The sequence below is a fragment of the Meriones unguiculatus genome, chromosome 8, assembly GCF_030254825.1.
Source record: "Meriones unguiculatus strain TT.TT164.6M chromosome 8, Bangor_MerUng_6.1, whole genome shotgun sequence".
Taxonomy (NCBI): domain Eukaryota; kingdom Metazoa; phylum Chordata; class Mammalia; order Rodentia; family Muridae; genus Meriones; species Meriones unguiculatus.
This window is the reverse complement of record NC_083356.1, coordinates 53,113,589-53,139,111: the sequence shown is the minus strand read 5'-3', so window position 1 is coordinate 53,139,111 and position 25,523 is coordinate 53,113,589. Positions and strand designations below refer to the sequence as shown.

The following is a 25,523-nucleotide window of genomic DNA, read 5'->3' as shown; positions in this document are numbered from 1 at the left end:
ATTTGATTAAAAAAATGTAGTGTTTTAGACACTAAGACATGTCATGTGAAAACCCTGTACCCAGTGACATTACTGTGTAAATGTCCAATGCTAATGAATGTTTTATATTTCTAAAAGAGCACAAATTTAGGTGGGAGATTATAGGATGTAATTAATTAATGTTTTATTTGAAGAGATAACATATTATTTATTTTCTTAATATATATTAAATAGCCAAAATGATATATAGTTTAATTAATATTTTTATTTACATGAATATTTCATATATTGATAAAACATATTCTGATTACATCTATTCTACTACCTTTTTCCACCTCCCTTGAGTGTTATCCAGTGCAGCTCCCAATTACAGCCATTTTGGTAAACAGTTGTATTCAAAGAATTTGTAAACATTGACAAGTTATTTTTAATACTATCTCTTTCTATTATTATTATTACCAAGAGATTTATATAGATGTTTAAAATTAATATTTGTAAAGAAAAATGTTAGATTATAGCTGTTAGAGTAATAACTCATTGTTTTTATGTCCATTTATCAGTTTAATGATGGGAGACAGTGTACCTCAGGAATATATACATCAGAAACTATGTGTTTATAAATATATAAGGATCATTAAAAATTTTGCTAATGTTAGAAGAATTATAAATGAAAATTACAAAAGCTTGTACACTTTATCACAGAATAATTTGTGTATTTAGAAAGAACTCACAAAGGTACTCATTTCTTAAAGTTATTTTTCCTTTCAGGCTATAAAATTTTCTCATAGTGCCACTACATCTTCTGAGGAGTAAGAAAATTGCTCCAATATTCAAACTGAAAAGAAGTAGTATGATTCTCAGGAGAAGAAGTAAAAATAATTTACAGTTTACTATTCTCGTGTTATTTATATCACATTTCTTTCTTTGTATTTGTTTAGGGCCAAGACAGATTATCATGTTATTGGCAGAAATAATGAAAACCTGAGATTTGTATAGAGTTATTACATAAAGAAGTGATATTTTAAAGAATGTGGTTATTCTTTCAATGTGCTAAAATGGCTGACTACATAATCCTGACAATGCATAATTCAAGATACCGTAAGTGTACAAAATGTACAGAACCATTTATGGCTTTTTATGATGTCTATAGTATCAAAGGAACTACAGTATCAAAGGAACTACTTGAAAATAAAAATTAAAAATCAAGTATATTACCCAGTCTTTGTAGTCCAAATTGCCCATAATCTTTGCCTTTAATAAATCCTTGGAATACGTAAGTAGCTCCATCAGGCTCAGCAGAAACCTGAAAATATTTGAAATTCTGATTAACTATGAAGACTGACAGCTTTATTATTTAAACCTCAATAAACACTCAATATAATCTAAAGTGAACAGGGGCCTTCATTCTTTTTGTATTTCTCCTAAGAAATAAACACATGGGGTAAATTTTCAATCCTAAAGACAAAATGCAATTTATAATTTTAAATATTTATGATATTGATAAATTGGATATTGTATATTACGGTACATTTTATAGTCTAAGAATTACATTGTTCAAGACATTTTTTAAAATGTAGAAATTGTATCAGAGTGTGGAGAGATGAGTCAGCATTTAAGAGCTGCCCTTCACAAGGAGGTGTTTTCATTTACCAACCCCCACAACAGGAAGTTCACAACTACCAGTGCCCACAGCTTTCGAGGATCCAATACCTTTCCTGCATCTCTGTAAGCAACAGACGTATGTGCTATGTATCTCCAGGTACACACAGATACAAGTAAATAAAAATAAATCACAAATTAGGTTTCAAATCATATTGATCCTTCTTCCATTCCAGAGAGTCCAGAGAAGATAATTTCGTTAATCAAGCTGGGTTTATTCCCAGCCTCACATTTAGCCATCAGCATGCAAATGAAGTTGATAATAGATTAATCACAATACTATGATGGTAAGATCATATTTCCTGTTACACTAAAAGTAAGAAGCCAGGCACAAAAGGCCTTATGCAATATAACTTCACCCATAAACAATCTATGTAAATCTATAGAAACTGAAAATAGATTACTGGCTGCTTAGGGCTAAAGGAGGTATGAGTGGTGACGAAAACAAATGTGTGATATGTAACTAAAGTGAGGAAATTAATCTAAAGTGAGTTTTCTGTGTACTATAACTATCTGGACAGATAATAATGTGCACCAATTTGTAGAAAAAACAAGGATTAATTATAGAATTTGTGAAATTGTTAAAATAGAGGCATTCATACCAAAGAAGTAAGTAGTCTGTAATAAAATTTAATAAATGCTAAACATATTCAAAAATTAATATTATATATAATACCATATATATAACCTGATATATAAAATATTATATATTATAATCTCATAATATCTGAGATTATACATATAAATATATACTTGTGTGTTCAAATAAGATAAATTCTGAAAAATAACATTCTTTCTTTGGAAAAAAGAAAAAATCTATAAGTTTGCTATTTAAATGAGTAGCGTGCATTTAAACAACTGAACTTACAAAGCCATCCATTGCCCAATTTTCCTCCTTCATCTTCTTCACAGAAGCATGTGCTGGTACTTTTATAAGATAAATATGTAACATTAGGCGAGCTTCCTGGCTTTTGTAGACCCCTGCAAAACACAAAGACACGTATCAAACTTTGTAAATAGCCATCATTCTCTTTATTATCAGTAACTTATTAGACATATTATGGAAATCAAATGAAATGTAAAGAAATAAAGCAAATCTCAATTCATGGGCGATGGTACATACAATGCCTGAGACTGAAATATGCATCTGTCTCTCAGCTAAAATCACAAATTAAATTCCATCTGAATTTTTAACATCTCTAAATTCTAGTGTCAACCAAGTAAATCCTTCCTGCAGTCAGATCTGAAAATTTAAAGTTAAAAACTGGAAGTTTAAATTCCTGGTGTGTTTACATAACAGTTGTGCAGCAGTGTCTTCATGTGAGGCTCCTACAGCGTGAGCAGGGGCTGTCTCTGACTACATTGCCTGCTTTTGGATCCCTTCCTTCTCACTGGGCTGCCTACTTTAGCATCAGTAGAAGAACATGCCCTTAATCTTACTGCAAGTTGTTATTCCAAGGTGGGTTGATATCCACGAAAGGCCTCTATTCTATCTACTGTACCATCCTAAATCTAAGTCTTTAAAACTTTCAGAAATATTCACCCATGTTATAAACAGCTATGAATTTCTACTGAATATTGATAATGCCAAAACAGTAAAAAACAAACAAACAAACAAAACGAAACCTTAAAAAAATCCTGATCTGTTTTATAAAAATGACTTGTTTGTTAATTTTGTGTCTTGTGTATTCATGGAGTCACAAAAATAATTATATGTGTTTTATATTATCAGGGTTTTCATTGTATGAGAAATAGCAAATACAATTGCAGATAGACAAGAAAGTAAAATATATGAGAAAATGTGTTAAATTTCAGGTTGGAATAAAAGAGTCTTTCCACTCTGGGTTACCAGAAAATATCTATTAAGTAAAAGAACATTTGAGCTGTACCTTGGACATGGGGAGTTAATTCAAGATGATAAACACAGGCAATTATATAAACACAACAACCGAAAGATATGAAGTGATTCTTCTAACTGGGTATTCTGTGAGTGGGAATAAGCAAGTGTGTAGACATATTAAAGGGCATGATGAGTTAGGCACTGAACAAAATTTTATGATTGATTATTTATTAAAATTTGCCTCATATTGACTCATCTAATGTTTTACTTCTTAGTGAGGCACCATAAGAATGTGTAAGGTAAAAAAATATAAACTTTGACCTTAACTAGATTATAATCAATAATGAAAAACAAATGTTCTATTGTTTAAATATTTGTGTGGAATTGTTATAATTGTCCTGTATAGTCACACTGAGTGAAAGATATTGAAATTATTGTAAACTTTCAAATTTTTATAAATTTATAGGAATCTATTTGGATAATTTCTTATTTCATAACAAACACATATTTTTGCTAACTTGCAGAAAACAAAACTGCTATTTACATTTGATAGATAAATTATTAATAAAATATAAATAAATCTCTTTTTTATTGTTTGTTATTATTAGTTACATTTTATTAACTTTGTGTCCCAGCTGTATCCCAGCTGTATCCCGCTCCCTTATTCCCTCCTAATCCCACCCTCCCTCCCTCAGCTTCTCCTTGCCCCTTTCCAAGTCCATGGATTGGGGAGGACCTCCTCCCCTTTCATCCGGCCCTGTTTTATCAGGTATCTTCAGGACTGGCTGCGAAGTCCTCCTCTGTGGCCTAGCAGAACTGCTCCTCCCTTGTGGGGTGGGAAGTCAAAGAGCCTGCCATTGAGTTCCTGTCAGGGATAGTCCCTGTTCCCCTTACTATGGAAAACCAATTGGTTATTGAGCTACCACGAGCTTCGTCCCAGTAAAGGTTCTAGGTTATGTCCATACATGGTCCTTGGTTGGAGAAACAGTTTCAGAAAAAAACCCTATGCCCAGATATATTTGGTCCTTTTAGGGCTCCTATCCTTTCCCTGTCATACTAATTCCCCTTCTGCTGAAGGTTTGGTTATGAGTCTTAGTATCTGTTTTGAAACCTGGTGTCTTTTCTGAGACTGATATTCCAACCAAGGGCCATGCATGGAAATAACCTAGAACCCCTGAACAGATGTAGCACATGGCAGCTCAGTATCCAAGTGGGTTTTCCTAGTAAGAGGAACAGGGACTGTCTCTGACATGAACTTAGTAGCTGGCTCTTTGCTCACCTTCCCTGAGGGGGGAACAGCCTTTCCAGGTCATAGAGGAAGACAATGCAGCCAGTCTTGATAAGACCAGATAGGCTAGGATGAGATAGAAGGTGTGGAGGACCTCCCCTATCAGTGGACTTGGAGAAGGGCATAGGAGGAAATGAGGGACAGAGGGTGGTGTTGGAGATGATGAGGGTAGAGGCCACAGCTGGGATACAAAGTGAATAAATTGTAAAAATTAAAAAATATATATATTGAAAGGATAAATAAATAACATCTCAATGTCCTTAACCATCCAGGATATGCAAATCAAACTGACCCTGAGATTCTACCTTACACTCATCAGAATGGGTCAGATAATAATTTCAAGTGACAACAGTCTGATGGGGTTATGGAGAAAGGGGAACCCTCCTCCATTGCTTGTGGGAAATGTAAACTTGTACAATCACTTTGGAAATCAATCTGGTGCTTTTCCAGAAAATTAGGAACAGTGCTACCTCATGATTAATCTACACCACTCTTCGACATATATTTGAAAGATGCTCAAACATACAGCTAGGCATTTGCTCAACTGTGTTCATAGCAGCTATATTCATGATAGCCAGAATCTGAAAACAACTTCAATATCCCTCAACCGAGGAAAGAATACAGAAATTGTGGCACATTTACACAATGGAATACTACTCAGCAATTAAAAACAGGAAAATCATGAAATTTGAAGGCAGATAGATGAAACTGAAAAATATCATCTTGAGTGAAATGACCCAGAAGCAGAAAGACTCACATGGTATATACTCCCTAATAGGTAGATATTAGCCATATTACATAGCATAAACATACTAAGATCTGTAGTCCTAGAGAAGCTAAACAAGGAGGACTCTAGGGAAAATGCTTAATCCTCATTCAGAAAGGCAAACATGATAGACATTGGAAGTAGAAGACAGGGATCAGGACAGGAGCCTTCCACAGGGGGCCTCAGTAAGACTCTACCCAGCAGGGTATCGAAGCAGATACTGAAACTCATAACCAAACTTTGGACAGAGTACAGGGAATCTTATGGAAGAAGGAGGAGATAGTAAACTATGAAGGGGACAGGAGCTCCACAAGGAGAACCACAGAGCCAAATATGGTGGGCCCAGGACCAACCAAGGACCAGGCATGGAGAGGACCTACACAACTGCTCAGATGTTGCTGATGGACAACTCAGTGTCCATGGGGATTCACTACTAAGGTGAGCAGGGGCAGTCTCTGGCATAAACTGTTGCCTGATCTTTGATCAACTCCCTCTGGAGAGGTGCCCTAACTAGGCCACAATAAAGTCGATCAAGACAGTCATGATGAGACCTGATATACTAGGGTTAGATGGTAGGGGAAGAAGACTATGGAAGGATCATATGGGAAGGAAAAAGGAGAGAGTGTGGAACTTGGAGGAGATGAGAGAGGGGCCTACAGCCAGGATACAAAATGACTACATTGTAATTAATAATAATATTAATAATAATAAATGTTATTAACAATAATAAAAGAAAATAACAATTAAAAAGTTAACACATACTAAATTTTGATAAGTGTTCTTTTTGAGATGGTACAATATAAAATAATGTTCTATGTTTCCTGTAAATTTTTCAAAATTAATAACTTTAATTTATTTTAGTTGTACTACAATTAAACATTAGTAATAATTTCAGAAGAATAATATATGATTTACAATATCATTATATTATTCTGACAAATGGAGAGTTCTATTCGAATACAAAATCTCTAATTCTCTCTACCTAAAAATATTCTTAAAGGCACTTAACTTCACAATTTCAGTTTTACATTTGTATCGCAATACCAACTCGCCAATCCAAAACTTCAAAATCCTTGCTTCTTAATAAATTATGACTACCCTCAAAATCAAAGATAACACAGAGGTCACAGTAGACAATCATAATAAGTGAAAGGCCGGGTGGAAATCTGCTGGATTTGAGCCTGATACCTGAAAGCAGCAGCTCCATGTCGCTGTTGCTCAGTGTGGCATTGACTCTGCCAGTAGAGGCGTTGAAGCTCATGACTGTCAAAGTCATGGGCTGTTTCCTTCCTTTGTAATTATAAGAGCCTTTCCATATATAATTCTGGGCAAACACATCATCAGGAACTATGAAAAAAATGAAATAAATGGCACATTTTAATTTCACATTTCACTTTGTCCTCTAAATATGATCATCTGACACTAGATTAAATTCTTTTGTCTGTTGAGCAAGTGATCTATCCTTAAATATAAAGCATCTCTAATGAGTATAATTTAACATATTCTTCACTTAATGGTAAAGTCCTAACAACAAATCACCATTTTGAAGCCTAGGATTGTTCAGTAATCATCAGTAGAAAAGAAAACCTCAATTACAACTAAAGATATAAGGTTTGTAGTTAGAATTAGGAAATAGAAGCTTCATTTATATTTTCTTCCCTCTAACATTTTTTTTTCTTTTATCAGAAAAAAAGATAACTTTATTGAGGCTGAAAACCTATGAACATGTTTCAAGAGGCCTTCTTTTCTTTAGTGTCCTAGACAGACTCAATGGAGAAAGAATGTAAACCAGGTCCTCCTCTCTCCAATGGCCCTGGAGGCAGCCTGGAGGTAATGAATGGCCCTTTGTCCCTTTTATAGAATGCTGAGTTCAGTTACTCTAATAATAGAAGAGGAGCAGGGCCTGACTTTATTGACAGCTTTGAGCTTTACAAGTATTTTTAGAAATAAAAGAATTGCCACTAGAATTTTCAAGTTCTTGTGGGACAGAACAAACTGTCATAGAATATAGTACAAGGTTTAGGCAAGCAGATACTGGAGTTAGGCTGCGTATATCTACTGTCTTCTTCTATATTGTTAAAATATGTCATTTTTCAGAAGCTTCTTAGTTCTAAACATAGATACCCTCATGATTAATATAAGATTAATACATATTTTAGGTATTAAATAAAATAAGGAAGGCAAAATGTTTAGCTAATTGTGACCTAATGTTTGAACTATGCTTTAGATAAAATAGGAAGTCTGGGGCTTTTTCCCTCACTGGTGTGTGTGTGTGTGTGTGTGTGTAGCAACCATGTTTTTGGCAACATAAACTATCTATAGCTCTGACTCTTAAACCTTGTTCAGTTATCCTTTTTCTGACACTGCATCCCTAAACATCAAGTTATTCTTTTCGGTTTATATGTGGGGTCATCTTATTTGACATATTGTAAGAAAAACACTTCTGATTTCATAGCTTTTGGCTAACAAAATTGTACCTAAAAACTGAATGAAGGAGTGATAAGCAAAAACCTCTGCCTTAAAAAGCTCATTTGGATGGGTAACAGGTTCTGAGCTGAGATGATTTGAGGAGAAAAGAGGAGAAAAAGCGAAAGCTGTCCCATGGTTGTGTCTGGTAAATGGTTGGCAATCAGTAACTGCTCTTCTCTACCCTGCCTACTTCCCCTTGTCTCTACTGCGACAATTCTTGACTACCTGTACTAAGGGGTTAGTAAAAATCAACCATAATTTAATGATTTTACTTAATGAAACTTAGATAAATTACGACTGCTAAATAAAATATGTAAAAGCAAAAATGGTTATTTTTTGGAGATACCAGTAAATTCTTAAAAAAAAAAGGTATGTAGGCATACCAATAATAGCAGTTTTATCCAGATCAATAATCACTGTGGTAGAACATTAAACAACTGGTTCTTAAGAGAAATAATTTATAGTAATGGCTACTTGATGTGGTTGAAATATTTCTTTAATTGCAGATTCTAAGTTTCCAATGGTCATAAACAGAACAGAGTATAGAATGCACAGTCAGACTCTGCTGTGGACTCCAGCATAACACCAGCGCTCTTCTCCTTCCCTGGACATGTAAACCAGCTGCGGAGAGAAAACCTCTGCGTGGTCTGTCCCTTACGCTCGCCTGGGAGCTGAAAACACTTCTTCCTGCTCTTAAGAATGTCTCAAAAATTAAAAACAAATATTCAAGAGTTATCTGTAAATTCTGTAGTGTCATTTCAACTCAGGCTGATGTGAACATCAGTGAAAGACGGAAGCCAATATGTAATGGCCACTATTCTTGTTGTTGTTTATTTTGATGATTGTAATTTAATTATATTTCCCACTTTCCTTTCTTCTCTCTAAGCTATCCCCTATACTCCTGCACACTCTCTTCCATATTTATGGTCCCTACTTTTTGTTGACTGTTATTGTGTTTTGTATTTGTATATACGTATATATTTCTAAATATACCCAAATAAGTACATGTAATGTTACTCATATGTATGTTTTCAGGGCTGAGTGTTTGGCACTGAACAACCAATTTGAATACTTTTCTGTGGAAGATGGGAATAAATGTCAACAAATTTCAGAGGGAATGTGGGGAAAGGGAGCCCTCAGATATTGTTGAGGGATAACTCCAAACTGATGCAGCCACTCTGGAAATCACTGTGGAGAATTCTCAAAGCGCTAGGAATAAATCTACCACATGACCAAACTATACCACTCCTTGACATATAGCCAAAGAGCTCAATATCATGCTCCACAGATACTTGCTCAGTCATGTTCGTTGCTGTTCTGTTCACAACAGCTAGGAGATGGAAATTACCTAAATGTCCTATAATCAACCAGTGGGCAATGAAAATGTCTTGTCCTTGTCCACCATCCTTTTATTAAAACTATGTAAAATTTAAACTTTTGTACCAAAGGGTTTCTAACATTGTTAAATATATGACCATTGTTCTAACTATGAACCTGCTGCCATTTTTCTTGTGACTCCTAGTCACCATGTATCATTTATGCTATGGACACAGCAGAGATTAGTGTGTTCTTACTTCCACAGTGATTATTCTGCGTTTCTGTAGATTTCACTGGCTTTGACATTCTTCTCTTTCTAATACATTGAGAATCTTAAGACCATGAATTGATGCTGAATTCTATTAAATATTTATTTTACAAATAGTACAATGATCAAAAAGCTTTACACTTTAATCTATTAATATCATTTATTACTTTTAAAGGATATGTAAAAGAAAATTATCTTTATGTGAATAATAAATATAACTTGAATCTGTTGTATTTTTTTTTTTTTACCATAATGTTAGGTTTGATTCACTAAAATTTCCAGTCAATGGCCTCAAGTCAAATGGGCCCAACTTTTCTTCCTTACAGATATTTATCTGTACTTGTAATTATATGGGGCACATAGGATGAGCACAATCTTAGAAAACTTCTTTAGGACTTGGATGAATAGAACATTCAAGTAAAACGCGGCAGACCTCATTGGTAAAGAAATGTGGGCCTGGTATCTCTGAAAATATTTTAAACATTACCTTGGTATATATGATTAAGTTATCTTTGATACCATTTATAAAATAAATATATTATTTTATGATAATTTATAAGTATACAAAACTAAATATTGATAGTTGTTAACATTTTCCAAAAATATTAAATGTATTTAACCTTTTATCTGTCATATACACATCTCTTTTTTAAAAAAATTACTTTCCAAAATTTTTGTTTATTCGGTAGAAATTTTTCTATTGTGTCATCTACAGTTTTATTTGCTTTATCTTTGTAGTGATTTTTGGATGTTGTGTCACAGTCTTTATAGGTTCTTAACAGAGATATAGTATCAACTCCCGGGATTTTTTTTTTTTTTTTCTGTTCTTGTGTATGGAGTTAAGGCTATAAATAGCCTTTATATCTTTAGTTTTGTTTTCCAGGTTGGACTGAATAAAATATTATACAACAAAAATGTAATCCACAATAATCTGAAAGAAATACTTGGGATAATAGCTTCCCTTACTACACACTGTACATTTTATAATTTATTCTGATGAATATCATATACATTAATTTTAAGGTGAGAATTACATCAAGGTTATAGGATTTTAAATACCATGTTATAAATGACTAGGTCATATAGGTAAGATTGAATTTTTAAATCAAACAATTTCAAATAAATTATACAAGTTCTAGAATATCTTCTACCAAATTTATTGAAATATATGTAACTATATCTGTATGTAACTTTTAAATTAAGAATTATCTACTATTTTAATTATATATATAAAAGTATCATTATTATGTTATGATAAAATGACTCTTTATGATAAAAATTTATAGATACATGCATAAATCATATTTTGGCAGAAATAATTGTGCTCAATAATTTTGAAATATTAAATTAAAATATTTAATGTAATAATTCATGTAATATAATGATCATATGTAATATTGTGAGGTATAATTTTATCATATGAAATATATAATGTTAAACAAATAAATATTTAAGATGAAAATTGTAGATCAAATTTAGAGCTCATCACTTCTAGAACAACCAATTACTTACCACTTAACTTTGGACTAGGTGTTCCTAGCGCAGGTCGAGGATCTTTCACTAAGATTTTGGAACCAGCTGTGGAAAAAAGCAGCATTCCCCAAAGTTAATATATTACACAGTTTGACGTTATTAATGTTAGTGTGAATTATTAGCTTTTGTTTTCAAAATTCTTTGTTCATACCATGTCAATCAAAACATTTTGTGATTAACAGCTTTAGCAATTATTCCCATCACAGGTATAAGGATTCTTATTTAATCTTCATAGGATAGTCTATCTTTGATTAGAGGCTGAAGAAAAATGAAACAGTTGTCATAATAAACGCTGAGGCTGGGGTGTCCTTGTTGATGAAAAGAGGGAAAAACTGTTCAGGGTTCACACTTAAAAATCAGAATTTGCAAAAATAATTCATTTTGCACCTGAAATTTGATAAGCTCTAAAGCCAAAGAATGCCATGTGCCAATAAAAATCACATGTGGGGCTAGAGAGGAACAGAAAGTATAGGAGATGTGACGTGTACTGTTTTCACAGTCTGTGCCCAACTGTCATGTCCTTAAGAACACTTAATGGAAGGAAACAAATACTGACCATAAAAGCCTGGAATAGCAGTCTTGCTGGGAAAACTGAACTCCACTATTAGAGTAATGATGTTAAACCAATAATAACAACAATGATTGCTGATAAAGCTTTGGTAATGTGGCAGGTTTGAGTATGATAACATCAAACTGTTTAAGATATTTGTAATATATGAAACTATATGATTAACAAATCTCAGAGACAGAGAATACAGAAAACAAACCTACTAATTTAAACAACTAAATTAATGCAATCAGTTGAATGCTGATAGAGTTGTTTTGATGGAAATGCCTTTTAGGGATTTAAGCAGACATGTCACATAGACTTGAATGCTTAAATCTGAGCCTAAAAGAAGGAGAATGTAAAAGGAATAGCAATAGGAAAGTGAATCCCATAGGAGGAATAACTGGTATGAAGATGAATGGAGAGGACAATTGAATTCTAAACCTTTAGAAAACTCCAAGTGGAAAAGAGTTTTTAAGGACAATAAAAACTAGAAAATGGCATTAAGTCCTGATCTAGTTTAATAATACATATGTTAACACCTTCAACCATTTCCTAAGAATTTTGTTTACGGATAATAAATGCTAGTTGGGTTGTCACATATGTGGACAGCAAAGTAAAAGCAAACACTCGAAGCAAACATATTAAGGAAAAAATAAGAATTTATCATGCAGTGGGAATTTTAAGAAGGGAAAAATTAAAGTATTGCACTCTACCTAAGGAAATAATGAAAACAATTCAAAACAGTGATAAAAGTTGTGCCTGCTACAAGAGATAAAACACAAGTAGGTCTGAGAAAAAAGTTGAACAGATGAAAACACTTTTGCTGATGTAATCAAGAAGTATACAAAATCTCCTTCCCTGTTTCTTACAGTAAGCATGAGTGTTTCCTTTGGTAAATTCAGTAGATTAGGACTGAGCAGTTTTCCTGGTGAAGGAGTGACAAGCGTAGACTCTTGACCTAGATCTACTTATAACATCATGCTACTTTGACTCAGTTCAGTATTTTGAAAATTAGAGTATTGAGTTGTGACTTCTAAGCCAAACTGAGACAGACAAGAATTCTGAAAGGATGCTATGAAACAATGGACACTGAAACAATGCCCCATACTATGCTGGATCAAATAATATTACTAAGGAAAACTCACACTATACTAGAGTAAGACCTTGCTTGGAAATAAAATGATTGTACCTGCAATTTAACTGGTGATTTCAAGACAAAATAATCCTGAAATTAGACTAAGTCCAACATAAAACAAGTTTCGTCATTTAAAAAAAAAAAAAAGTGAGATGAACTTGCACAGCAAAGTACCACCTATGAAGATGGAGGCAGAGGCCAGTGGGAGGCTGTGAGCCAGAGAATGTCAGTGATTGCCAGGAAAGGACAAACGCTAGAGAGAGGCTCTGTCTCTGGGGGTGGTAGATAACACTAAGGCCTGTTGCCTCTTTTATTTTGGACTTTTTTTTTTCAATTTTCCATCCTATTTATTTCTTCTTTTCATATTTTTATTAATTATTTTAAATTACATTTTATTTGCTTTGTATCCCAGCTGTAGCCCCATCTCTCATTCATTCCCAAACTCACCCTCCTTCCCTCCTCTCCTCCCATGCCCCTCTCTAAGTCCACTGATAGGGGAGAACATCCTCCCCTTCCATCTGACCCTAGCTTATCAGGTCTCATCAGGACTGGCTGCAATGTCCTCCTCTGTAGCTATTTTGAACTTTTGTACTTAACACCTATGAAAGAATAAATTTCTAGCATGTGAAGTCACACATATTTAGGTAACTTGTGCAAACCTAGAAAACTAATACACTAATAAACTCATTTCCAAAAAAGAATGTGAAAGGGACCTTGAAAACAAAATGAATCAAGTTAGCATTGAAAAGACACCATAGAATGACCTGGGTATGTCTATTTTCTCAGTAATAAAAAATGCCCTCATCACTTCCAATTGTGGAGTTGACCAACAAATATTTCTTGTTCCCCACAGATGTGACTAACACATCGTAATATGCTCAAGCACCTGTAAAGAAACGTTACCTTCACATACAGGGACTTTTCCGGTCCAGGTGTTATCAGATCGGCACACTCTGTGTTCAGTCCCACCTGCTAAGAAGAAGCCAGGCTGGCAGGTGTAAATGAGCGTGTACCCGTGGGAGGGAAGGTCCATTCCTACCACGTTTGCATGAGCAGGACTTTCTGGTTGCTTACAATTGTGAGCTATATTAGGAGCAGAGAAAAAGGTTCATTTTTTATATACACCACTAAAAAGGTTAAAATATACAGCTATTCTTACGCTAATTTTATTGCTTAAATATACATTTCAAAAATCAATTTAATGAACCAATGAAAAATATGTCAAAGTGAATATGTACTAAATAATTTTCATATTCTGGGATTTCTTAAGAAAAAATGTGAGTAATTTTTATAGATATTAACAGAAAAAAAAGAAAAAAGAAAGAATGAAATAAATAAAAAGAAATAAAGAAAAAAACTGAGTCTGGCTATTTACCCTCCTAAATGAATACTGTACTACAATCCTGGGGAGTCCCAATGAACAGTAATATATTTTTTTTTAATTAAAAGACCCTGAAGTAAAAATTTAAAATTTTTTCACAAGCTTATCTTTTTGTAATATTACAGCCAAATAATATAATATTATTAAGAAATAATATATTTAGCATATGGAATTCTCTGCCATATTTTGGCCCATAAGTTTTGCTTTTGTTTAAAGATTTTCATGATACTCCTAATTCTTCACACAAACTGCATTATTTGTCCTATTTGGTGTTGTATAATGACCTTAACCTTTTTAATTAGAAATGTTACAAAGACTTTTGTTGGTATAATGTTCTTTTGAAATGTATACATCTTACCCTGGTTCATTCAAATGCTGATTTCTCTCCCCCACTCTCTGGTTTCAATCTGGACTTTGCACTGTGATGTTTATTCTAAGCATCACCTGTCTCCAGTTTGTGAAAACATGTCACCATTTGTTTTCCCATGTATCACTTAAAACTAGCCAAAATGTTCAGCAATGGAGAGAATAGGGTGGGACATCCTGGCTCAGAGGGGAGGAGCCAGAGGACAGGAAGGAGTGGGAGTAGAGGAGGAGAGAGGAGCAGAGGCTGGGAGAGAGAGGCTGGAGGAAAAGTCTTGGAATGACATGGAGAATGAACTGGACCTAAGATTTCACAAAAAGCAAGTATAGTGGGTGAATCTAAATGTTAGGAAACTATGAGGGCTTGGAGGTTTAGGATGGAGTAACTATTGCCCAGCATGTGTTCTAGGTTAACTAAGTAAATCCTTGTCTCTGTGTGGTGATTTGGTTACACGGCTGTTTAGGATTAACAGCAGCTTTACTAAAAGATGTATCAATGGTAAATATTAACTACCAAATACAACAGACTTTCAAACATATTCATAAATATGCTGCATAATTCATATATATAAGACCAATCTAAAAATGTTTTCTTTGAACCAATTTATTTGAAATATAATATTCTTCCAATATTTTCTCATAAAGATTCAAAATCAATGAATAAAATTTAATATTTTTTGCTAAATGCTAAATGCAGTGGTAAGTGATATGTACTTATTGTACTTCAATTATTGACAAAGTTGTAGTTTAATCTTCATATATAGCCTGTTTCTACTGAATTTATGTTCATTGATATATATGAAATCTAGGACTTCATGTATGCTAGGTACTCTGCTATAGGGCTATATCATCCTTTTTTAATATTTTTATTTTGATACTAGGTCTCACTTTGTTGCCAAGGCTGGCCTTGAACATGCTATCCTAGTGCCACAGCCTTCTGAATGGCTGGTATCATAGGCTTGTGTCACCATGTCTAGCTCTCTTCATTTTTAAGCTTCAGGTAATAAATGCAGATCTTTGTTAACACAACACAGTAACCAGAGATGGTAAGCTGTGCATAAGTAATCAAATAACAACTGTAGCTCATCAGAGAGCCTCGGTTTATTGGGAAGTACCTAGTTACAATAGCCAAAACTTTCCTAAAGTACATATTCTGAGGAGCTTTCCTTTGAGGAATTCTGCCATATTTAGATATAAGCTAATCCGTGAAGTCATGAAACATGTTATGCATAAGCAATTCATTGAAGGAGGAACCCTTTTTATTTTTTATTATTTTTTATTTTTTAAAACATTTGTTTTATTTAAGTTTTTGTATGTATGGGTGTTTTTCCTACATGCATATCTGTGCAGCAGAATATACCTGGTAGTATTAAATCCTCTGGAACTGAAGTTATAGATGGCTGTGAGCCAACATGAGGGTCCCTTTTTTAATTAATTTTTTATGTTTTTACATTAATTAGTTTATTTACTTTGTATCGCAGCTGTAGCCCCTCCCCCACTCCCTCCCAATCCCACCCTCCCATCCTCATCTCCTCCCTGCCCCTCTCTAAGTCCACTGATAGGGGAGGTGCTCCTCCCCCTTTTTTATTTTGTGGTCTTGCCTAAGATGCAGGAAATCTACAGAGTATGTTTGCATACTCTGTATGGAGATGGAGGCCAGCCTGGTCTACAAAGCATGTTCTAGGGAAGCTATGGTTATATAGTGAAACCTTGTTTTGAAAAACTAAGTCTTCTATTCAAAATAAAATGCACTCATTTTATTATGCTTAGGAGGTAAGAATTATGCTTATTTTATAGCTTTTAAAAACAATGCTGGATTATTAAAACATGACTTAATGAAACTATGAGTACAATAAACATATATTCCATTGTTTATCTGAAAAAAGATTTCATAATTGAAATATTTCTGATAAGTATTGGTATTTTATATACTTTATATTTTTGTTCTTGTTGTTATTCTTTGCAAGAGATTTAGAATTTAAAACATGGTGGCAAATCCGTGTGAGGTGACAAATGCCTGTAATCCCCATCACCCAGAGAGGCAGAGTCAGGTGGATCTCTGTGAGTTTGAGGCCAGTTTGGTCTATAAAGTGAGTCCAGGACAGCCAGGGCTACACAGAGAAAACTTTTCGGGGTTGGGAGGCATGATGGGAGAAAAAAAGAGGTTATAAGAGGAAATGATGTACAAGTATCTGTCTAGCTCAAATTTATCAAATTATTCACCCAAAAACTACTTAGTGATTCTAAAACGTCTTGGGTGATTCTGAAATTTTTATTCTTTTCATTATTTTTTGTTCTTTGTTTTTACATTGCCTCATATTCTCAGAAAACCTCTTCACACATGATTAAAAATTATCATGATTTACTAGCGTGTAACATCTTGTAGTCATAGTACTTGGATTTTTATTGCAGATACATGAAATGAGAAAGTAAGCATCACTTACAGCACCAGATGGCCACGCTCACAGCGCTAGAAGAGCTTTTGCCAAAAGAACAAAACTGTACCTCCTGTCTTACGGCTTTTTGGAAACCCTGCTTTCCAATGATCATGAGGTTTTGATACAATACTAAAATTACATACATGGATTATGTTCTACACTATTCTAAAATAATTTTATGCGTCTTATACAGATACACATTTGTTTTCATCATTGGAAGAAAAGTATGTGTATGAACCCCATTATATATATCACAGGAGTATGCAATCCTTACGTATGCACTCGGGTTGAATTCCACTCCAGGTGAGGTCAGGACGGCAGGTTCGTGTCGTAGAGCCTTGAAGCAAGTGTCCCTTTTTGCAGTGGAACTGCACAACACTTCCCACCTACAGTCAGTAAAATAAAAGTCACAACTTACTTCAAATATAGCACTAAATAGAAAAATTTGTGAATAAAGAAATATTTTCAGAAGAAAGCTGCGAGATAGAATTTAAAACTACAATAAAATCTTATTTACAAGAAAATTGGTGAAAGAAATCAAGATTTAAAATACTATCATACCCACATACACATGTCACACTTTTCTGATGAATTTTGGGATTGAGAGGAAAACCTAGCACAGAAATACAAAACAGCGAGGTGATATGAAAATGACAATAATATAAATAGCATACAAAGGCAAATTAAATAAAAGTCAAATGAAATCTGAAGATGCCAAATGCAAGATGTGGTCAGAGGCATGTATAGCTGTTGTAGGCAGTAGTGAATGTAAAATATAGAGTCAAAGCAAGGGAACTTGTACAATGTGTAAGGAGGTAAAATCGGAATAAGTAAATTAATAACAGATTTCAAACTGTTGTTTTCAGCCATGAACATCAAGCTAAGTGCTTAATAATACAACTTTTGGTGGTGTACTAATCAGAATATCTCATGGAAATTTATGTAACAAACTATTCATTTGACTTTAATAAGCACTAATGATTGAGAATGATCATAAATGTAAATGCGAAGAAAACAGACTGAGAATGCAGCTCAATTTAAGAAGTACTTATTGAGTCTTTCAGAGGCCCTCTGCAGTAGGCTCCTGTCCTGTTACTTGTTTTCTCTTACTTCCAATGTCCATCCCATTTGTCTTTCTGACTGAGTATTGATCATCTTACCCCGGGTCCTCTTTCTTGTTTATCTTCTTTAGATGTACAGATTTTAGTATGTTTATCCTATCTTAATAGTCTAGTACCCACTTATAAGTGAGTATATACATGTGTCTGCCTAGCAGTGTATCAAAGCAGATACTGAGACTCATAACCAAAATTTTGGCAGAGTGCAGGGAATCATCTGAAAGAAGGGGGAGTTAGTATGACATAGAGAGGATAGGATCTCCATAAGGACCAAATATATCTGGACACGGGGGTCTTTTCTGAGACTGACACTCCACCAAGGACCATGTATAGATATAACCTAGAACCCCTGCTCGGATGTAGCCCAAGGTAGCTCAGTCTCCAAGCTGGATACCCTAGTAAGGGGAACAGGGACTATTTCTGCCATGAACTCAATGGCTGGCTCTTCAACCTTCCCCCACCCCGAGGGAGGAGTAGCCTTGCTAGGCCACAGAGGAGGATGTTGCAGCCAGTCTTGAAAATACCTGATAAGCTAGGGTTAGATAGAAGGGGAGGAGGACCTCCCCTATCAGTGGACTTGGAAAGGAGTGGGGAGATGAGGGAAAGGGGGGAGTTGGGAGGGAATGGGGAGGGGGATATGGCTGCGATACAAATTAAATAACCTGTGATTAATATAAAAATAAAAATTATATACAATAAAAGTACTTGTTGAACCTTCCTCAGCCACTCACTTAGTTGGATCTTTAACACAGATCTGCACTCTACAAAACCTGGGTTCTTTGACCTCCCCCACCCCCCAGACCTGAGGGAGGAGCATCCCTGCTAGGCCTCAGAGGAGAACTTTGCAGCCAGGCCTGAAGATACCTGATAAGCTAGGGTCAGATTAAAGGGGAGGAGGACCTCCCCTATCAGTGGATTTGGAAAGGGTTAGGGAGAAGATGAGGGAAGGAGGGTGAGATTAGGAGGGAATGAGGGAGCAGGATATAGCTGGGATAGAAAGTTAATAAACTGTAACTAATAAATATATAAAATATAAAAAAGAACAGTCTGTAATTTGGATACTCAGGAGGCTGATGAGAGTTAGGAACCATCTTTAACCACAGGAGTAATTTCAGGGCAGCCGGGTCTATGTTAGAACTTTTCTTAAAAACAATATTGATGTGAACATGATGGAAAAACTGGCAGAGGTTAGTACAACATTTGTTGGCAGGGGATGGTGGAGAACAGACTTAATTGGTTACTGTGGGTCAGAAAAGTAAGGATCAATGTCTGGAGAAGGCTTATACAACAAAAAGAAGTAGAAAAGATTGGAAAATCAGTTATGAGGAGAATTCTGAAGAGTCTCCAACAACAAGGGGGTAAGTAATAGTTTTAATTCTAATTATGAGAGTGATAATATCTTGTAGATTTTATTTCACAAATGCTAAATTTTCTTGTAGCAGTGAAACTGGGAAATAAGCCATTAACTCATAAGAATATATTGCAAGAAAGAATTAATAAGATTCATCAAATGGTTAGTAGTGTATGGACAGACAAGTGGTACTTAGGGTTGGTCTCTTTAGATATTTTTAGAAATGTGAGAGAACTCAGTCCATGGTTTAGATACTATCATTTAGGTCTGGCTTTCTCCTGTATATTATTACCATCAACATTAGTCCTGAAATTCCTCTTTAAGGAATGAATAATAATAAAAATAAAATTTTAATTGAAATATATATGTGTTATATAATTTAATTAGCATATATAATATTTCAGGCACTAAAATACTATTCAATATGTTTACCCAAATCAATGTCCAATGATATTGATTTCAATTACAAACTGGACATCACCATCAAAATATGATAGGCTATCTTGAGATTAAATAGCTAAAGAGTCAAGTTGAAAACATTCCATAGTTATAATTACTTTATGAAATGAACACTGAATTCAAATAATGTATCTTCCCTTGTCCAGGATCTACTTAAAGAATTCTACAGCAGTTAATGAAAAATGCGTACTTGGCTCTTAATCCATAGTTGATATGGATGTTTTATCAATCATTTTGACAACCAGTCTTTGCAGGTTCATGGGTGCTATGAACCATTAATCTATTTTTAGTCTAAAGTATTCTCATTTGTAATATTCTGACTAGAAATAAAACTATATTGGTCACTGTCCTTTTCAATAGATTGCTTCAGCGTCAGTATCAACAGATGGAATACTCATTATGCTAATGATAATATCTACATCCCCAGTTCCACTCCGTAATCCTGCATATGCAAAGTAGTGAAATTAGAGAATACAAAAATTAAAAAAATATATTGACTTGAATACCTCAACTTTTCTTAATTTTGTCTTGCATTTTTCTATAGTTTAGTTTCCTATAGCTATAATTTTACTTCCTCACAATGAGACATATCTGTCAAACCAGGGTGAATAGGACGATGTCACTTGACTCTGGGAATCTGGGAGTTTTGTTATGTTTTTGTCCATCCTCCCCACCCCATGCTCAGAAATAAACTCAGGACTTCATGCATGTCAGATGAATGTTCTACCACTGAGCCATACCTCAGACTGCTCTTACAAAGACAAACACTTTCTGCATGGGGTTATGATGGTAAACAGAGATGACCCACGTATGCCCAAGATAAAGAGATATAGCAGTTAAGACAAGGACACAGAGTAAAATAAAAAATAAATAAATAAACGGTATACTCTTGTCTAATGTCAAGATCATAGACTTAGGATAGCTTACTTTCTCTTCGTAACTTAGATGTATTGGAACAAGATTTATGATGCATTAGTGTTGTGTAGTTTTGTTATTTGTAAGCAGGAGTATATTTTCAAATCAGAAATAGAACTTTTACATATGAAACAATGTTTATTTGGTATTTTCCATTAAGTTGTCTTTAAACATATAACTTTGTATTATGCTGGTTCTATATACTTAGGAACATATTTACTATACATATTCATATGCTTGTTGACCATATCCTATTAAGAAAGTTCATGCCTTTAACTGAACACTCTCAGTATGGTTTAATTTTAATAAACACTGATATAATATTAACATTAGAAAACTCGCATTTATCTAGGTACAATTTAATAAAATAAAATATATTTATCACCCCAAATAATAGTTTTTCAATTTTATCCTAACTTTCTGATAATATTTTTCAATGAGGATAGAAATAAGAATTAAAAAATTCAGGATTAATGATCCTGTTCCTTTTGTTATATTGCTATTCTGAATTCAAGCATTCCCTTTCCATTATCTCAAATGATGTTTGAAAAAAGTCATTTTTTAAGAAAATCAGGTGGATTTAATGATTTACTGATATCAATGTTTCATAAGGTTGGCAATATGACTCCACGAGTAATGTTTCGCTGCCAAGCCTGATGACTTGAGTTCAGTCCACAGGATCCATATGGTATCAGGAGGAAACAAAATTTGCAAATTGTCCTCTGATCTGCACAGGTGTGCCCTGATAAAGCATACCACACGAATACATAAATGTATTACAGTTTCATAACTGCTTATGTGGTTCTTGCTTTAGCCCCACCACTTAGGAGACATGGGTCATCCTAGGCTACATAATGAAACCATTACAGAAAAATATGGTCAGCTAGAATATTCTTATCAACCCCTGATGTACTCAAACGAGGCATATACTCTTTCATATTCTTCTTTTTGCTGTGAATTAATGTTGTGTAATGAATGCACTATTTATCTGCAATTAAATCAATTGATAACAGCCTTTCATAGAGGTATGAGGATAAAGTTCTGTCAAATATCTTTTGTAACAAAGGCAAAAGGATGCTTTTTCAGTTTGGTATTATATGACCCATACTGAAGCAAACCAGAATTGAAAACACTCTAAAATCAATGTCTGTACTGTGCCTTAAAAGTAGATAAGTGGAAACTATTTTTAGCAACAAAAATATGTCACTTTAGATGAGCCCTTCCTTTAGAAATGGACATTTTTTAGGTTCACACTGAATTTTCCTCTAAATAGCACAATTTAGAAAACCCTGCAACAGAAAGCAATTGGGTAATGTGTAAATTGTCTATTTCCTTTTGGAAACATCATCTGCTTTGGTTCCTCTTTGACTCTAGTAATGGAAAACTTGCTGAATCTGTACATAAAATCTAAATTGAAGTAGGGAGAAAAAGGCAGATCACACATGAATGAGCATGCTGAATGATTCTCCTAGGACAACTCAACTGTACAGTTAAAAATCATGGGTTAGTGGAGACTGTTTTTCGGAAATTTACCATTACCATGTCAATAATTGACATATTGAATAAGCATTTTCTTTTACACAATTGGACCTTGCTTTATATATCTCTTCTTCACCCTTTTATTTCACTTTTTCTTACAGCTGTCACGTCTTCCTGTAGAATATTCTCGCTCACTTACTGTAACCACTCACTTTATACTCGCTGCTTAAGATTTTCCTCATGGTCACTGCTATCACTGTGCCACTGTGTCTTTACCCTCGTGTTCAGTTGGCCTGTTTTCTGGAAATATATTTCCATTTTCTGTACCACAAATCCTTTCTTAAGGAACGTCTTTATTCAAGTTCATGAATTCAAATAATAGACTGACATTGCTTTCTATTTATGTAAAAAAATATATGCTCATGAACCAAATATGAACAACTTTTGGCAGACTTTCATACTGAATGGGATTCTCTACTAAAGTCCTCAGTGGAAATACAGCATGGCAGCAATAACTTACAATCCCACACATGGAGTTTCAAGAGAAAAGAAACATAAATTTGAGGCTGATCTAGAATACATATTAAAATCTAGTGTCAAAAATGAAGAAAAGAAAAAGAAAGCCAAACAAAAGACAGAGGGGAAAGCACCGGCGCTTAAGTATTCTTCATAATAGTCTTTTCTTTGATCACAGACAGTCTGAGTAAGGTAAAATACGACCTTAAAGAGTTGTAATTTAAATATCCCTGCTGGATAAGAATGCTTAACACCTTTCACATATTCATTGGCCATATACATTTCTCTCATTGAGAAGCATTCATTCATTAGCTCATTCAACTACAAAGAAGAATTAAATTATGATACTTAAAAGAAAACAGATAAAATTCGAGATTGTTTGTACTAAGCAAAGCCCCACTCTGACAAACAATGCATGTTTACTTTCATATGTGGAAATTAGAATTAGTGTGTATATGTAATGAAACAGGCAAGTTAAACATGTTACTAAATCATAAGACAGAATCTATTGGAGGGAAGAAAGGAAAGCAACAAGAGGAAAAGATTGGGAAAAAAGAGAGGATAAGTATAGATTAGGATAATATACATGAAAATATCAAAATGAAATACATTTCATACTACAATGAACAAAAAACTAGTAGTAAAATAGTACCTACTTGAAATCCAAATGTATTGTTTTGAGAGCCATGCCTTGGTACTCCAGGGTTTTCACAGGAGGTTCTAGTAGGTTCTAAAGTAAAGATAAAAAAATAAAAAACACTTCTTTATGAATTCACAATAGTTGAAATCAAATGCATGAAACTTGTACAAGTCCCAGTCAAACAAAAACCCATTGTTGGGAACAGAATCTCCACCTTAGCAATGTAGCTACAAGCAGTCATTATCTGCTTAAAGATTGAGAAATTGTCTTCTCTAGGAGAATAGCCTCTGGTACATCAGCCAAGCTCCACTGAAACCAAACTTCAAAGAAAATGGGGTGCCAGGGCCAGCCGGGCAGAGTCAAACGGTTCTTGAGTTGGGTGTGAGGATTAAAATTAATAAAATAAACACACAGCACACAGGAAACTTTTTAAAGGTCCAGACTCGACAGCCATAGCAAAAGGCAGACTGCTGCAGCAAGCAGTGCCAGCAGCCAGTCTCCCATCTCTGCCTGCCTCCTCTGCCTCCAGCCTACTGACCACTTTATTCTAAGAGGAGTTACTTTAGCCAGTAAAACATCTCAGAACAATAGGTTAATTTGCACAAGGAGCCTGAGGAAGAGGTGTAACCCTCACAAGCTATTCCACCTGTTGTCACAAACAAAAGGAGACGGACTTGCAAGTTCTCCTCTGCCATTAGTAAAGGCCTGCTAAAAGCCATCTCTCCACCGAGATTTAAATATCAAAGCAGGCCGCTGAGTCATGGCTCCCAACAAAGGGGGCAGTAAAAATTGGTTACAGTGAGTTATTTAATAAAGACATAAATTCATCTGTGTAGGGAAGAGATGGTGGAAGAGATGGTAATAAAAGTTGATGACGTGACTATGATCAAAATACACTGTGGTAGTGTGGATGACAGTGCCTTTTATAATCATCTGTATTTAAACAGTTAGTACCCAGTTGTGGTGACAGTTGGGTATAGTTAGAAGGGGTAGCATTGATGAAGGCGGCATGTCACTGAGGATTTGCTTTGATAGTTTAAAGAGTGAAACCACTTCTTGTTCACTTTCTCTTCTTCATACTTGTGACTCAAGATCTCAGCTTCTGCTCTACGTAACATGGCTGCCATTTGTTGCCTTACCTCCTACTTCAAAAATGTAGCCTTATTCCTCCTTAACTATAATTCCAAGTAGGTTTTTTTCTTCTAATAGTTGCCTTCACCATAGTGTTTTTATACACTAATAGAATAGTAACTAATATACATATACCAAATTCTCAAGAAAATAATAAAAAACTTAAGAACAAAATTTTTGCAACCTGGTATATTTCTCTAATGCAAGTCAATTTAAAATAATCTTAGACTTAGCAAATGTGCCCTTAGTGACAACAATAAACATAACACAGCACCTTCCAGTGAGCAGAGGCTTGCTAATCTTGAAGCTAGAAATTCAGGCTGAAGCTGGAGATACAGCTCAGTGTCTAAGAGCATGTGTCAGCTTACACAGGACCTTATTCAGTTCGTACCATAAATATTCCGCCTCTAACAACAGCCTGTAACTCTAGCTCCTGGAATATCTGACAGCTGTGACCTCTGCTAGCTTGGCAGTCACATGCACATACCCCCCCCCCACACACAGACACCCACACAGACACAAAATTAAAAATAAATCTTTAAAGGAAAAAAAAATCAAGTTGACTTCATTTATATGCATTATGTGGTTCTTGAACTTTAAGAAGTTTTGTCAGAAAAAAAAAATTACCTAATATGAAACCAACTCTGTAAATCAAAAGTGAAACAAAAGTACTGGCTATTCAAGAAATTCATGTGTATGAATTGTTTGCTTGAGATATAAGATAGGGTATTATTCTCCTGAAGAAATAAAAGCTGCTCATGGAAACATAATTGATAACTTGGCCTGTATTGGTACTTGTTGGTCATTCATGCTTGAAAATGGTAGAGCTGGTCATATGTGAGTTGACTGTTTGCATGGAGGCTAATCAGTAGATTTCTTAAGAGTGGTGGCATTCAGTTAGGATCACTGATACACAGCCATTCAAAAA

The 25,523-nt window shown here is 34.5% G+C and overlaps 1 protein-coding gene across 1 annotated transcript in view; it reads right to left on the bottom strand.

Moving 5' to 3' along the window:
- The window catches only part of Csmd3 (CUB and Sushi multiple domains 3), a 1,323,831-nt gene that overhangs the window by 7,310 nt on the left and 1,290,998 nt on the right, over window positions 1-25,523 (bottom strand). Inside the window, exons 63-69 of the mRNA XM_060389430.1 lie at window positions 23,481-23,554; window positions 17,261-17,372; window positions 13,708-13,887; window positions 11,099-11,164; window positions 6,721-6,879; window positions 2,507-2,619; window positions 1,195-1,282 (exon numbers count right to left, since the gene is read on the bottom strand). Of these exons, the coding sequence (XP_060245413.1) occupies window positions 1,195-1,282; window positions 2,507-2,619; window positions 6,721-6,879; window positions 11,099-11,164; window positions 13,708-13,887; window positions 17,261-17,372; window positions 23,481-23,554 (792 nt within the window). The remainder of the gene's footprint in view (window positions 1-1,194; window positions 1,283-2,506; window positions 2,620-6,720; window positions 6,880-11,098; window positions 11,165-13,707; window positions 13,888-17,260; window positions 17,373-23,480; window positions 23,555-25,523) is intronic.